The following is a 17,226-nucleotide window of genomic DNA, read 5'->3' on the forward strand; positions in this document are numbered from 1 at the left end:
CTTAGTATAAAGGCTTCCATAATACTTTTACAATTTAATGACTAAATCGAAAAAAATTACAAATTGAATAACCAAGATTTTCGATTCCATGGTCTTTCTTTGCTTCTCTTCCCTCGTCTATCTTCTAAGGTCATTTTTTCTTTATATATATATATTTATTTATATGCCAATTTCACCCTTTTTGAACCTTTTTAAGGAATTACAAATTTTGAACCTTTTTAAGGAATTTTTTAAATCCTTCCAATGTGAACACAATATTTCATATTGAAATTCCATTTATGGCATTCATTTATGCACTTGATTTTAAAAGGAAAGTGAGTCATTATTTAGTAATAATTAACTAAAAATAGTTATAATTATGATTTTCATGCCATATTTAAAGCTTGTTTTAATTTCCTAATAATTAACTAAAAATAGTTTGTAATTAATTGTTGTGCATTAATTACTTAAATATTAATGTAACGTCAATTATTGTTAAATTTTTTATTTCTTTATTAATTGTCCCAATTTTTTGAGAAATTAATATTTTAACCCATATTTATGTCATTTATTGAATTTTACTTCCAAAATTCAAGCTTGTTCAATTAAATCCATCTGTTAAGCAAATTTGACTTTCATTCAAAATAGTATACAATAAAAAAAAGGTGTAATGACAAATTTAGTTCTTAATATTTATATTTTTTTGTCAATTTGGTCGTTATTCAATTTTTAGCTAAATTTGACCTTCAACTTAAAAAAAGAGAGAGACAAATTTGACCATAATCCTTATAAAAATAGTCGATTTTTTTTAAATATTGACTAAAAATTAAATTTCTAAACATAGCAACCTACATGGCAATCCACGTGTACTTCATTTTTTAATTTTATGAACTTTATATTTTTTTGGATATTTTAATAATTTTAAATTATTTATTGATGTGATATATAAGATTAGCATGCGAACATCATTCAAAAATTAACGTTCTAGTCTCGTATTCATAAAAAAAATTATCTCTTTTTGAAATGTAAACGGTTAAATTTAGCTAAAAAATAAGATTTAATTGACAAAAATGTAAAATTTATCACTACGCCAAAAATAGAAACCGACTACGTATTTTGAGTTAATTAAGTATTACGATCTAGATTTTAGTTCGACAAGTTCAACTACTTAATCTAATTAGACAACAATCAACGGTCATATTAAATCGAGCTACTTGGATCTAATTAGACAACGGTCATCGATCATATTAAACATTTGAATTCTTTTTCCAAATTGGAATCGACAATGATCAAATTAGATTTGAATTTATCGAATTAAATTCCCATAGATTGCAATCTTACTTGCTTTTACTTCAAAGAAAAAAAAACCCGAAAATAAGTTTAATTAGTTCACCTATTTCTATTTTTGAGAATTTAGTCATTTTACTTGCCTGATTTAGAAACTAACGTCTAACAAAAAACACCATTAATAAAATTGTTGTTAAATTAATATTAGATTTTAGATTTTAGTTTGACGAATCGAATTACTGGAATCTAATTAAAAAAGATCATCGATCATATTAAATTTAGATTTTCTGAGTTAAACTAGAGTAGATTATGATGTTACTTACCATCACATCAAAGAAAAAAAAAGGCACAAAATAGGTTATATTATATCACTATTAAAACATTTGAAATTTAATTTTCTATTTTTATTTTTAATAATTTAGTCCTTTTACTTGCCTAATTTAAAAATTAAAATCCAATCGGTAACATTATTAACAAAATATTTGTTAAATTTGAGTGCGATATATTTAAATATTAAAAAGTAAGATTTAAAAATTAAACCCCTATATTTAAAATAATTATTACTTAAGATTTAATTTAAATTTGAAAAGTTTAGAATGTACAGGGACTAATTTTAAATTATACCTGGAAATAAAAAGGAGTAAAATATAATGTTGTAGATCTCTTATTACATATAAAATTTTATTTATTAATTATCCCTTTTTCTCTGTTTGGCCCTTTTCCCACTATGTGAAATCATATCCTTTGTTTTCGATTCCGTTTCACTTTTAATTAAAAAAAAAAACTATTTCATCATTAATTCCTCCCAATTTCCTTCCTTATATGGAATTTTTTGATTTATTTCCATTTATTCTCATTTTAATTTAATTTTTTAAAAAAAATCTAGCGTTAGATTTTCAAGTCCCTGAGAAACTCCATCATTTTCCGGCTATTTAAACTACTGCTGTTGTTGTTTTTTGTTTTCCATTTTTCTTCACCAAATTCTCAGTTCGAGTTTCAGTAATTTTCTTTTTATTTATCGTTGCCCATTTGTTTTCAGTACACCTCTTTTTTTTTTCTTCTTCTTTTTCTAGTTTCAGATCTTTGCTTTTCTTAGGGTTTTTGTTTCTGCTTGGGTTTTAGTTCCAAAAAAAAATAGAGATTTAGGGGTTTCTTTTGGAATTTTCCTGAGAAAATGGAGAAGGACAAATCCCCAGGCTTGCCACCGCCGTCTGGTCGGTATACTGGGTTTGCGGCCGTCGGGAATGTTTTGAACTCAACTGGATGTTTTGGTCAAAGTTCTGATGCGAATCGTTTTAGTCAGGATATTAGCAAAATGCCTGATAATCCACCAAAGAACTTGGGTCATCGCCGTGCTCATTCTGAAATCCTTACTCTTCCTGATGATATTAGCTTTGATAGTGATCTCGGTGTTGTTGGGGCGGCTGATGGACCGTCGTACTCTGATGATACGGGGGAGGATATGTTCTCTATGTTCATTGATATGGATAAGTTCAATTCTTCTTCTGCAACATCGACTTTTCAGGTTGGTGAGTCGTCAGCCCCCGCCGCTGCTCCGGCAACTGCTCATATGGCTGCTGCTGCATGGACTGGGATGAATGGTGAGAACCAGAGTGTTACTGTTGGGTCTTCGGAGAAACCGAGGGTTAGGCACCAACATAGCCAGTCGATGGATGGGTCGACCAGTATTAAGCCGGAAATGCTTATGTCCGGTGCGGAGGAAGTTTCACCTGCTGAGGCTAAGAAAGCTCTGTCTGCTACTAAGCTTGCTGAGCTTGCTATTATTGATCCCAAGCGTGCTAAGAGGTATCTCTTTTTTTTTTTCATTACAATTTCTTATATGTATACTCAGTTGATTGAATTGGAATATATTGTTAGCTTTTTTAATTATGAATTTAGTTAAAAGATTCATGCTTTAGAAGGAAGGATTGCTGTTTAAGAAGGTAGGGATTTTTACTTTTTTTACTATGATATTTGTTTTAATGACGACACAATTCTGTTTTATGAGTTTGGTGATTATATTTTGGGATGGAAGTGTGATCTAACTCATGGCTGAAGTTATATCAGTGTGGTATGTGTTAGTGAAAGAATTGTTCTACTTGCTCAAGGTAATAATTTGTCGTTAGCTTAAATCCCAGCATTAAGCCTTTTGTATTGAGTTCCATGTGATGTTAATTTGTTGTTAGCTTAAATACCAGCATTAAGCCTTTCGCAACGAGTTCCATGTGATGTTAATTTGTTGTTAGCTTAAATCCCTGCATTAAATGTTCGCAATGTGCTCCACGTGTTGTTAATTTCTTGTTAGCTTAAAGTCCAGCATTAAGCCTTTCATGACATGTTCCACGTGATATTAATTTGTTGTTAGCTTAAAGTCCAGCCTTAAGCCTTTTGTAACGTGCTCCACGTGAGGTTAATTTGCCGTTAGCTTAAAGTCCAGCCTTAAGCCTTTTGTAACGTGTTCCATGTGATGTTAATTTGCTGTTAGCTTAAAGTCCAGCCTTAAGCCTTTTGTAACGTGTTCCACGTGATGTTAATTTGTTGTTTGCTTAAATCCCAGCATTAAACCTTTCTGATGTGCTCCGCGTGTCATTAGTTTGTTGTTAACTTAAAGTCTTGCATTAAGCCTTTCATAACGTGCTCCACATGATGTTAATTTGTTGTTAGCTTAAATCCTAGCATTAAGTCTTCTCCAATTTGCTCCACATGTTAGTTTAAAGTCCAGCATTAAGTGATGTTGTTACTCTTTTTTTAGCTCAATTCCCAGCATTAAGCCTTTCATTGTCATGACAAGGCCATCTTCATAAAGATGCCATGGCTCAGAGACTACTTAACTAGGTTTTAACTTGAAGCTAGCTTGAAACTAGGGCAGTTGCCTAAGTTATTGTTGGCTTTTTTATCTTCCCTTGTTCGCATCTCTTGGTAACCTCCTCTGTCCCCTCTTCTTCCCTTCTCCTTAAAAGAATCTTCCCCTTTGTATTAGACTTATCTTTTCCACAACAGGGATGATTGTTGTTACCCTGATTTTTTTTTTCCAATTTGATGCCACCTTCTTTTTTCTTTTAAAAAACAGGATCTGGGCAAATAGGCAGTCTGCTGCTAGGTCAAAGGAAAGAAAGATGCGATATATAGCTGAACTCGAAAGGAAAGTTCAGACGTTGCAAACTGAAGCAACATCACTCAGTGCCCAGCTGTCTCTGTTACAGGTGGTTTCATAAGCTCCACACCCTCTCCTTGATTGTGTGCCAAATGCTGTTATATATATTGTACCTTCAGATATATATTATGATTTTGTGTTCTTTTAACTTATTTAGATCTAATGTTTCATAGAACTCTTTATCTGGTAACTATTAACAGAGAGACACCGGTACTCTGACTGCTGAAAACAATGAGTTGAAACTGCGTTTGACAACAATGGAGCAGCAGGTTCATTTGCAAGATGGTGGGCACCTCTTGAGAACTTGTTAATTTTAAATACCAAATACCAATATGTTTGCTTTATTGCATCTTTCCGTATACCTTTTTTGTGTAGTCCTCCTCATCTTGATGGAAAAAAATATCATGGGACAATATGCTATTTCATGATGATGTGAACATTTTACATGTGAGAATCTGGTTGAATGGACATTTTTAGTTTTAATAATACAATAAACAAGACTCTTGGAGAGATGTTTCAATATATGCTTAAATTGTTATTTAGTTTATTGAATTGAGGCGCTTTATTTTATCTCTTATAACACGAAGAGGTTCATTATTGATGACAACCACGAGTAAGCAATTGTTGTTGTTGTTGTTTGTAAACAATTGTGTTTTTCATTCTTTCCACTGCACCTTTTTAAACGCTTTTATGTACTTCTCCTACTTATTGCCAAGATTTGAGATTATGTAATCATTGGTATGGACGTTTGTGTATAGGGTCACACTGGTCGCAGTTTAAGGCTATTCTTTCTTGGCTAGACTAAAAAATCCTGCTTGCTATTGATTAATTTGGCTTTTATTACTTTATTTGTGACAATGTGCTAGTAACGATATGGATATGTATCGAATTTGAGAGAAAAAGTAGGTATTTATTTTGAATGGCTGTATGACACTTTGACTTCAGTTGGAAGCAGATAGTATATACTATAACCTTTGTTGGACTCCTAATTGCACTAAATGTAGCATGTTTAGGTGAAACCAGTTTCAATCATATTTTTGCACTTGCATATCGAAGTAAGATCTCTATAACATGGCTGATATAGGTTCTGAATATTCAATCTTTGTGGAGTTGAGCTCAAGCTCTAGCAATTCGAGTTTGATAAGAGAGTAAAATGTTTATCGAGTGAAGCCTGAGTAGATTACAAGTAATACCCCTAGCTTTTGATAATATGTGTTTTACTCAACTGTACCTCAGATTCCTTTCCATGCACAGAGACAGTATTTACTATTCCGATGTACTCGGGTGGTGCATGATGTAGTTTTTCCACTTTTGGTTTATATATCAGTTATTATGATGTAGTGAGTAGTTTTTTATGTGGTTTTGTATACAAGTTATGAATATAAATGCCTCTTGTTCTACTACCATAAACATGGGATTTATGTTTGAACTGCTTTAATTATCGCTCATATTCATGATTCTTTTTCTTTTCGTTGTTTGGTAGCATTAAACGAAGCGCTGAAAGATGAAATCCAGCATCTGAAAGTACTGACCGGCCAATCTATACCAAACGGTGGACCGATGATGAATTATGCGTCTTATGGAACTAATCAACAATACTACCCCAATAATCAAGCTATGCATACTCTGCTAACCGCGCAGCAGTTCCAGCAACTTCAAATCCAATCCCAGAAACAGCCGCATCCATTCCAGCTGCAACATCAAACGGGGGACATGGGAGTTAGAGGTCCCGTGCCAACCCCTAACCACAAAGATGCTTCATCGGATGTCAGCTTGACAGCAACAAAGGATTGATGGGTTAGATGACCCTATAAGACTTGGTATTTTGGGTTCCTTTTTATAGATAGGGCATATGTTCCCTTCCATATTTGTTGTTTCACATCTCTTTATCTCTCTAGGCCTTTTTTCATATAAACTTTATTTCTAGGTTGTTATATTTACATGTAGGTGGAGACTGAACTAAGATTTATATATAATATTATCCGGTATAGTTTTACTGTTTCCGAAATTGTCCGATTTTTGATCTGTTTCGTGCCCCATTTTTGTTGCTCAGCTTGTTGTGTGTCCTGTTACGTGGATTTGAATGCGTCTGATATGGGTATTTGGGCAAAAGTACCACGGAGGCTTGCATTTTGTCCCTTTTACTAAAAAAGATGGGTAAATTTATTCTTATACATTAGATTAAAGAGTAAAGCGTTATTTTTTTATTATAAAAAACTCAATTTTGACGTACAGTGATAAATTTTTAACAATAAAAAATAATGAAATTGTAAACAAAATAATCAATTTGCTCTTTGATTTTGCGTGCAAGAATTAATTTATCTATTTTTTTTGAATAGCAAAGGAAAGATGAGATTTTACTCCTAATATAAGGATTTTTATGGTACTTTTGGGTATTTGTCATGTTTTTTTAGTTTTTCACATACATAAACTTAAAGTACCACGTAGGGCTTTGCTTTTTAGTGTGAGTTTGAATGGACGGTGCGATGTGTTTAGCTTACTTTTTATCTCACACTACAATATTATTATAATATCTAATTTTACCACCAATGTTATTTTTACACTAATCGCAAGTAATACAAAATGCGATGTGTGACTGGTTAAGTTTGGGAGATTGTAATACAAAATAGTCATGCTCTTCAAAAAAGATAAAAACAACTGAGTTTTTGCGATTCGTAATTCTAATGGTGAGTGGATTTAAGACCTGGAGACACTTCAATCTGAGGCGATTAGCTTTTTCAAAAATTTGTATGGAGAAAATCCTGATCATCTCATGGGAAGTTTGCCCCTAATGCCTTCCTCCAGCTTGATCTTGTTCATACCGAATTTTTGGGTAAATCAATTATTGATGAGAAAATAAGGGATGTTTTTTTTGACAATAGTGATGACTTCAATGCTTTTTTTTCCAGAAACAATGCAGTACGGTAGCGGGAGTAGTTTGCGAATGGGTTAAAACAATTTTCGCTAATGGTACCATGGATTCGAATTTAAATAACATCCTGATCGTTCTTTTCCCTAAGATTTCAAATCCTGAGAGCTTTACACAGCTCTGTTCTATAAGCCTTTGCACGGTTCTTTATAAGCTTGTTATAAAGACAATAGCTAATCGCTTCAAGCTTATTTTCCCCAAAATTATAGCTCATGAGCAGACTGGATTTATTGCCAGAAGGAATATCACTGACAACATTGTCGTCACGCAAGAGGCAACTCAATCTATGCGAAGCAAAAATAAAAGGAAGTGGATGGCGATCAAAATCGACCTAAAACAAGCGTATGATCTATGGGATTTCATCGATGTTTCATTATAGGCCGCAAGTATCCCGGATTATCTTAGAAATGTTATATTATCTGCTATTACTAACTCTACCTTGCAGGTTTTGTAGAATATGGAGTCCCGTCTAATAAATTCCGGCCGGTCAGAGGGATTCGATAGAGTTGTCTACTTTCTCCCTATCTTTTTTCTATGGGTAAACTATACCCATGGCCACTTTTGTTTACCTTAGGTTACATTTTAGTCACTTATGTTTGAAATGTTACGTTTTTGTCACTTATCTTATCATGTTGTAATATTTTAGTCACTAAACTATTAATTGTCGCTAACAGTGAACAGTAAGTTGACGTGGCACGTTAAATCATCATTTCAAACAAAAATTTTAGGGTAAATTATACAATCGATCCCCATATTTTTTCATTTTGATCAATTTAATTTTTTTTATGTTCTTTAATTTTTTTTCTTTATTTTCCATTATCTTTTGTTTCTCCCTCTATTTTCTTTCCTTCTCCATTTCTTTTAACATATGAAGAAGCTGAATTGGCAGTGAAAAAATAAGTCGAAAACCATCATTGCGTATAACCAAAACCCATAAACCCATACCATGCTTTTTTCTTCACTGCCAATTCGACTTTCTGATATGTTGAAAGAAATGGAGAAGGTAGGAAAATAGAGGGAGAAGAAGAAAAGGAAAATAATGAAAAAAAAAAGAAAGTTAAAAGAACATAAAAGAAAAAATAAAATTGCTCAAAATGAAAAAAATATAGGGACCAATTGTATAATTTAACCTAATTTTTTTTGTTTGAAATGATGATTTAATGCGCCACATTAGCTTACCGTTATACCGTTAACGACAATTAATGGCTCAATGACTAAAATGTTGCAACACGATAACATAAGTGACTAAAACGTAACATTTCAAACATAAATGACTAAAACGTAACATGAAGTAAACAAAAGTGACTATGGGTGTAATTTACCCTTTTTCTATTATGCATGAAATGGCCTGGTCACGGTATACATAATGCTATTTCAGTTGGGGAGTGGGGTCCTATACGTTTGTCCAGATCAGGACCTACCCTTTCTCATCTATTTTTTTGTTGAGGATCTTGTCATCTTTTGCAAATCAGATTTGAAGCACGACAGAATCTTTATTAGGATTTTAGCACAATTTTGTGAGTTTTCATGTCATAGAATCAATGCTCAGAAGACTAATATTTTCTTTTCAAACGGAGTGGATGAGGCTACAACAGAAATATCAGTAACTCGTTCAGCTTTCAACGGGTGCAAAATCTTGGTTACTATATGGGAATTCCTCTTTTTCACCAAAGAATAACTAATATCACCTTATACTTCGTTGTGAAAAAAGTTTGCAAAAAGTTGGGATGCTAGAAAGCTATCCTTTGTTGGTCGGGTTACCTTTGGCTCAATCGGTTCTCTTGTCTATCCCTAGCTATTTTACGCAATCATTAAGGGTTCTTGCAAAAATCTTTGAAGAGATTGAAAGCATGGTTAGGAAATTCATTTGGGTTCTTCCGATGGCAAGAAGAAGATGCCCTTAGTGGGATAAGACTCGATATGTTAACTAAGAGATTGCGGAGGGCCTGGAATGAGGCAACTACGTGACCAAAATACTGCTTTTCTGATGAAACTTGGATATAATATTGTGGCAACTACTGATGCTTTATGGGTTCGTGTAATCTGTTCAAAATATGGGATGAAGGAGAGTATGCTGAAAAATATTGCACGAGGCCGCAGTTCGTTCCTTTGGAAGGCTATCTCAAAAGTTTGGCCTCTCTTATGAGACAACTTAATCTGATTATAGGGGTGATGGAAACAACATTAGATGCTAGAAGGATCCTTGGATATTTCCAAGTATAGGACCCTTGATTAATCATATACTTGTCTCAGATAATTTTGTTTCAAATTGCTTTCTTAAGGATATGATTAAAGAGGAAGGCTCATGGAATCTTGAACTTTTACGTGGATGGATATCGTCTGACATTATACGATGTATTGTGAGTGTCCCTCTACCGCATCTTTCAGGGGGTCCAGATAGGATTTCATGGTGCCATACAACTACATGTGGCTTTTCGGTCAAAAGTGCTTACAGGATGTTAAAAGAAGATTCTTGGAATTCAAGAGAAAATAAATGGAAAATGGCATGGAAATACCCTGGATCTCAAAGTTCGTTTCTTCATTTGGACTGCTCTAAAATAAAGACTCCTTACAAATACCGAAAGAATTAGAAGAGGGATTGGAGCTGACCCTTTATGTCCCATTTGTGGCCATGGTTCGGAAGACGTTTTACACGTGCTTAGATATTGTTCAGTGGCTAAGGATGTCTGGCTAAACGTCGTAGCGGTAAACCAACAAAGAACTTTTTTTTTCGGATAATTTACATGATTAGCTAGTTTCTAATATGCAGGACTTTTCGAAAGTGCATGCGGGAGGAGTCAATTGGGCCTGTCGTTTTGGACTCCTATTTTGGTGTATTTGGAAGAACTGCAATCTCTTTTTCTTTTAAGGTTTAACGTGGAGATTGTCGAAGTTTTAGATACTTGCGCCAAACAATACTCTATGATGTCTAGAGATGATTCCATTTGCTGCCAGGAACTAGGGTTGAGAAACCAAAAGCAGTGAATTGGGTTTTCCTAAATACTGATGAAGTTGTTTCGTCGAGTTCTAACCTAGCTACTGTTGGGGGTATAGTGCGGGATGAAAATGGGAAGTGGATCCTTGGATATAATCACCATTTGGGAAAGCGCTCAATCTTTGACGCTGAACTATGAGACATTCTGGATGGCCTCAAAATAGTTCAAAGAAAAGGCCATGACAAGGTTATAATTCAAATTACTGGTAATTTAGAGGTAGTTAAATTGATTTAGGACAATGCATTGACCATCTCGAATTCTACTAATTAGGAGGATCCAACATCTTTTATATCAGGAAGATCACTGACTTGTAAGACATATATCTAGAGAATAGAACAACGTGGCGAATGCTTTAGCCAAATTGGCTTTTGAACAAGAGGAAGATATAAATAGAGTTAAAAATGTGTTATTTCATAATGTTTCTTGTAATTAATTGTTAGTTTTGTTTTATTTCACCAAATAAAAGTGTAATATAAAATTATATTCAACCCCTTTAAGCTTCTTAAGTTTTTAATTTAATCCTTTTAAATTATTTCTTTTATCAATTTAGTTTTATTCTTTTTTGAGCTAAATTTGGTCATTGACCTTTCAAAAAGAGTTAAATTATTTTTTAATGAAAATATTGACTAAAACATTAATGCTTTGTTTGGTTACTAGTATAATAAACGAGTAAAAAACATGTTTAACATGTGTTTTAAAATATTTAGACATAAAATAAAGAATAATTAGTACAAATTTAAACGCGCAAATTAGAAAAATGAGTAAAAACTCTTGCAAAAAAAAAAAGATATCTTTAAAATAAACGAAAATTTTTCATTTTCTTTGCTACAAACAAATCATGTAAGTGATTAAAAACTATCAATTGGGAACTAGTTTATAATTAACCACGGCCTAAAACATGTGAAAAAAAAATACTTCAACCAAATGTAGCATAATACTTTTAATAATATTAACATAGCAAACTCGCGTGGCAATTCTTTTGTACTTAAAGCTGATATGATACTATTTGTTTTATATGTCACATTAACAAGTAATTTAAAAATTATAAAAAATATTTTAAAAAAATCAAAATTATAAAAATTTCCAGAAATAAGTATGGAGTACATGTAGATTATCATGTTGGTTAAAATATTTAAAAATTTAATATTTTAGTCGATAAAAGCTAAGTTTCTCCTCGTATAAAGGTGATGTTACTTAAAGGTCATAGAGGAAGTCTCTTTGATGCGAGATATCTGGACATGCTTCACATAGGTCAGTGATAAAACAACTAAAATTCAAATCCTAGGGTTAAAATTTTTTCTTCATGTAAAGTCTTATAATTTTGCTTTTATATGATGGAGTAGTAAACTAGAAGGCCTTAACCATGACCGGAGAGTATCAACGCTAGAGGTGTTCATGGGTCAAGTCGGGTTGAGTTTGAATTAGGCCTAAACATAATATTATTATATTTTATACTTGTCCAAGTCTGGTCCAATCCAAAATCTAAACTTAAAATTTTGTCAAAATCCTCCTATATTTACCAAAGATTAACCCAAGCCTATTTTAGGTCCATCCATATTACTTTTTAAATTTTTAAAAAATATATTTATATTATATTATTTTAATATTTAATATTTTTATACATTTTTTATTTATTGAAAATTTTTTTATAGTCTTCTTAACATTATTTTAATGTAAATAGACTAGTATTATATATTTAGTATATGTTTATTTTTTTGATGTGTTCTAAATTACACAAGATATAAAAAATATAAAGTAACATAAACTTAAAACGGGTTAGGTCAGACCGGATTCAAGCATTGAATATTTAAACTCAAGCCCGATCTATATTTTAAACGGGTCTAATTTTTTTTCCAAGTCCATTTTTTAGGCTTAATATATTTGGCCAAAACCTTTAAAATTTCAAATAGAACTTCAAGCCTAAAGAAGTAACCTAAACAATGAAGAGGTCTAACCAGCACAAATATGAATGGAAAAGCTATTTCTGATTTCTAGGAGCTAAAACTTGATGAGTTCACCAATCGGATTCCCTTGAAAATAAAAATAGTAACTTAGTTTATCGTAATTGGGAAAAGGAGCTAGCATCTGTGTATCTAGCTAAGTTGAAGGTTTGAGCTTCCATGTCATAATCCAAAATAATCAGGAAAATAAGTTGGCTCTCCTGTATTTGTATCTTTGGTTTCTTCTTCACAACCGACGACTTGAATCGAGCAGGGTTACTTGAAGATTCTTCTGACACCTTTCTCCTGTTTAAGCCATTCGATAAACAGTTCAAATCCTCATCATAGATGAAAACATCATCTGAAATCCTTGGAACAAATTCCTTTGGTTTCTGCATTAAAGATGACATCAATGTTAGAAACATGGCCGCCTAGAACAAAGAGCAATCACAAGTGGTGATAATAAAAGCAATACACCAATTCTACCCTGGAAAATCGATTTAATGAGGGCTTCATCTTCTTCTTCTAGTTTCTTTTCCTGTAAGCAGTAGTCAGAAAAGAGAAGAAATAGATAAGCATGCTAAGCAACGTGAGTCCTACTTATCACTCCAATCCATGTTTGTATGTCTGCATACTCATCTCCCTCTCACAGCAAGTATGCGAGCATTCATAAAGATTATAATATCAGAGTTCAGATTTAAGAGAACTGGCATTCATTAAGCATGATTCAAGAAGACTATCTTACTAACATTAGAGTTCAGATTTGGACTACCACGAAGTATCTTACCTTTTCTGCAGCAGTGCGTTGCAAGGCGTCCAGCATTGAATCTACGCTCACCGTAGCATGTCTGGACTTCCTAGATTTCATCTTATCAAGTGCAGCAAGGATGTCTATCTCTCTTTTCCAATCCAACGTTCGGTTCTCCAAAGATTTCATCGCATCCCCCATTCTTTGAGATTTTCTTCTGTTTCTCTCTCTCTCCACTTCCTCATCTTCAGCACGCCAAGGTTCAAAATTTCTTGTTGGACCCGATTCAACAACATAATTTTTATTTTGTGGATCAGTCTTTGTCGTCATCTCAGCAAAGCAATTGGTGCATTTGAAATAAAACTTCGGATCCCTTAGAATATCTCGCATGTCTTGCAATGTATACTCATCGGAAGCATATTCCGAACCTTCATCTGTAGATTCTTTGGCCGCCGGGCCCTCGGAAGCTTCGACGGATCGAAGTCCTGCGGGTTCCCATCTTCGAAGATCACAAAGATTTTCGATCGGGATCTCAAATCAAAATATAGCAGAACGATTGAATCCATTAAGAAGTTAGTAACAGAACCAAATGCGGTAATCAAACTCTGAAATCAATTCCCATCTCTTCGTTGTTGGACTCCAAAGTCCAAATTACTCGAATTTAGATTCCAACCTACAACATCTTTATTTATGACCTTGCAGATATAGTGATTGTTCGAATCTTCATGATTGAGATAAAATCTTATATATTCATCTTTCGACTTCAAACTTAAATTCAAATCCAAATCATCATTTTAATTTCTGCTATAAAAAGTAACATCTCTGCTCAAATCATTGTGAATTGAATTAGTGAATATCGAAATCGATTCCATCTCTTCATGATTTGGCTTTGGATTTAAAATTTTAGATATAAGGTTTAAATCAAAGACCCCAAAATCAACTTTGGTTTTGAATTTAGGGTTTCAAATATAGAGTTCATATTCAAGATTACTATTTTGATTTACCTATGTCGTGAACAACAACAACAATAAGTGTAAACTATAAAAGTAGTCACTTTTATTTGTCTCATGTTACATTTTAGTCACTTATGTTTGAAATATTATATTTTAGTCACTTACGTTATCGTTTTGTTACAAAGTGGTCACTTTATCGTTAAACTCTATTACCTCCCTAACAACAGTCCTACGTGGCAGTCCAAATGAGTTTTTAATGCCAACTTTGATGTCCAATTGTTGAGATGAAAATAAGTTTTTAATCAATATTAAATCAATTTTTTATCACTTTTAAGGGGGCCAAAGTACAATTTTACCTTTACTAATTTTAAATTTTAAAATTTCAAAAAGCTTAAATAAAAAATTTTTCATTTTAGTAGGGGTCAGGGCCGCTACCAGCCCCTGTGATTTTGCCCCTATTTTTAAGTTGGTAATTAAAACTCATTTGGACTATCATCAACGACCACCATTAGAAAGGTAACGGAGCTTAATGGTAGAGTGACCATTTTTGATAACGTAAATGATTAAAACATAACATTTTAAACATAAATGACTAAAATATAATCTGAGAATACTAAAAGTGACTAATTCTATAGTTTACCCTAATAATAAGAAGAAGAAGAAGAATTAGAAAAGATAAAGTCCTATAAATATTAGGATTGAATAAAAAAAATCATAAATTAACTTACTGATAATAAATATAATAACGGAATTTTAAATAATTCCATTAAAATAAATATAATGGAAATAACGGTTTAAGCCATTCTAATAAAAATTAGAAATAACCTCTAAACGTGGTAATTACAAACTATGAACTACCGATAAACTGCTTCAAACCCAAAAAATTAACCATTTTCAGATTTGAATAGATTTTCATATATGGATTTGAACAAATTTTCCTCTTCAAACTTGTTTGATTCAATGATAAAATTTGGGAAAATATACAAAGGAGAATCGTCACTAATTCTTACATTTTGTCGTAAATAACGCTTTTTTCCATCTTCATCGTTCGACTTCAAATTCAAATTTAAACCCAAATCATCGTTCCTATTCCTGATCTCAAAAGTAACATCGCTGCTCAAATCTTCGTGATTTGAAGATCTCGAAATTGACTCTATCTCTTCATCATCTGACTCCAACTTACTCAAATTTAGATTCCGACCTGCAACATCTTTATTTATGATCTTAGGATCTTCATGATTCACGTAAAGTCTCAAATCTTCATCGTTCAACTTCAAGTTCAAATTCAAATCCAAACCATCATTCCTAGTTCTGGTCTCAAAAGTAACATCGCTACTCAAATCTTTATGACCTGACTCAGAGAATATCGAAATCAACCCCATCTCTTCATCATTTGGCTTTGAAGGTAGGTTCATCTCTTCATGATTCTTTTCCGAACTTAAGATTCTTCTCTTCTTCGTGTTCAATTTCGAATCCGAATCCAAATCAGCGGCATTTTTATTCCTGATCTCGCAAATAACATAATCGTTCGACTCTTCCCGTTTCAAAGAAAATTCATGCATGATCCAATGCCCATTGTCCTGATTCATCCATTCATCGTTTTTGCAACTAAAAGTGAAATACTTATGATACCCTAAAAGCTTACCACCGTTGTCATAAACTTCTTTCGTATTCCGAGCAAGCCAACATCCCGAACCGGCGGTCCGATCGATTCTCAATCTGCTCTTCTTCTTCAACTTAGTGAAAACCCAATACGGGGTTTTCGAATTTTTGTCGAAAATATTCCACGGCTCTTTGTTTTCACCATAAATATCAACCTGGATTAAAGGACTAGAAGGCAAACACTCTCCATTTACGATTGGGAAAAGAAAACGGATGAAAATTTCTTGTCTTGAGGGACGAAATTGATAACCATAGGGAACTGGACTAGAGTTCAACATTATGAATCAACAGCTAAAGCTTAAATACATATCCATATATATCGATATAAAAAATATTTTAAAAATTATAGATAAGACTTGATCACATAGAATCCTATGGACTTAGGAATACTACCTCTTCGAAATTGGAAATTAGAATATTTATATATAAAAATTATTTTTATACCTAAATCTTTAAATATATATCGGAAAAAGCTAAAGATAATATTCTTAATTTCGATTATATAGGCGATAAAGTTAATTCATTCGATTAGGATTTCTATATATTATCTATTTTAATGATTGGATGAAATCGAGTCGAACTATAAATCGAGATAGAAAGTTCGTTCGATATTTGAGTGGATCTCTAATTTTATAATATGGTATTTAGATTATATAAATCGAGATAGAAAGTTAGTTCGATATTCATTCGTTCGAATTATAAATCCCGAGTATAAAATAAAATAAAATATACTGAGTTTTTTTTTTGTTTTTAATTTTATAATATGATATTTAGATTATTATTATTTAATAACCATGTTTCATTTATTTATTTTAATGTCGTATGGAGTAGGGGTGAGCAAATTCCGATTTGATTCGAAAAACTCGATAAAAATTTAAATTTTGAATTAAATAGTTCGAGTTATTTGAGTTAATGGAGTTATTCAAACCAACTCGAATAAAAAAATTTAATTTTTCCGGTTTAACTCGAATATGAATTACACAATTCGAGTTATTCGAAATTTGAATAAGAAAAAAAAACTACGTCGTTTTGATAAATGTTTACCTTTTCTAAAGTTAAAAATCAAAACTATTAAGTTATAAGGCAAAACTACGTTGTTTTGATAATTGTTTATCCATTAAGTTAAAAGGCAAAACCATTATATTGTTTATGTAGTTAAATAATCTTGTACTTTGTCTACTAGTTCAATAATCGATCTATGTAAACGCAACATTGAGTATAAATAACAAAATTTGTTAACTCGACTGGAAATTTTTTGACTCTATTCGATTCGAAAAAATTTTAATTTGAGATTGGTTGCTGAAATAGGATTTGTCAACTAGACTAACGTGAATTTTTTGACTCAACTCGACTGAATACTCACCCCTAGTCTAGAGTTGTTAATCACATTACTAGAGTTAAAAATTTTATTATAAATTGAGGGTAGGATATTTTAAATCTACAAATATAGTTAATAAACCATCATAATTGATTTTATAAGGATAAATTACATAAATATTCATCCAAAATAAAATTTTATAATTTAAGCACTCACGTTACGTAATTCGATTAGTTTGGTCAATTCCGTTAAACGATAAG

At 32.3% G+C, this 17,226-nt stretch overlaps 3 protein-coding genes across 3 annotated transcripts; 1 reads left to right on the plus strand and 2 right to left on the minus strand.

The window, feature by feature from the left end:
• The first annotated feature begins 1,935 nt into the window (after positions 1 to 1,935).
• Positions 1,936 to 6,421, plus strand: LOC107938716 (probable transcription factor PosF21). The gene is made up of 4 exons (XM_016871949.2): positions 1,936 to 3,072; positions 4,337 to 4,469; positions 4,621 to 4,705; positions 5,904 to 6,421. Exons 1-4 carry the CDS (start codon positions 2,441 to 2,443, stop codon positions 6,212 to 6,214), a joined length of 1,161 nt encoding a protein of 386 aa, XP_016727438.1. The 5' UTR covers positions 1,936 to 2,440; the 3' UTR covers positions 6,215 to 6,421.
• A 5,980-nt stretch (positions 6,422 to 12,401) lies between these two features.
• Positions 12,402 to 13,671, minus strand: LOC121214897 (splicing factor YJU2-like). The gene is made up of 3 exons (XM_041089395.1): positions 13,073 to 13,671; positions 12,761 to 12,823; positions 12,402 to 12,716 (listed from the first exon to the last, which is right to left on the minus strand). The coding sequence occupies exons 1-3, from the start codon at positions 13,421 to 13,423 to the stop codon at positions 12,402 to 12,404; spliced, it is 729 nt and encodes a 242-aa protein (XP_040945329.1). The 5' UTR covers positions 13,424 to 13,671.
• A 1,199-nt stretch (positions 13,672 to 14,870) lies between these two features.
• LOC121214898 (NAC transcription factor 29) lies at positions 14,871 to 15,926 on the minus strand. The gene has a single exon (XM_041089396.1). It carries the CDS (start codon positions 15,924 to 15,926, stop codon positions 14,871 to 14,873), a length of 1,056 nt encoding a protein of 351 aa, XP_040945330.1.
• Between the last annotated feature and the right edge of the window lie 1,300 nt (positions 15,927 to 17,226).

Source organism: Gossypium hirsutum, chromosome D02 (assembly GCF_007990345.1).
Source record: "Gossypium hirsutum isolate 1008001.06 chromosome D02, Gossypium_hirsutum_v2.1, whole genome shotgun sequence".
Classification (NCBI taxonomy): Eukaryota; Viridiplantae; Streptophyta; class Magnoliopsida; order Malvales; family Malvaceae; genus Gossypium; species Gossypium hirsutum.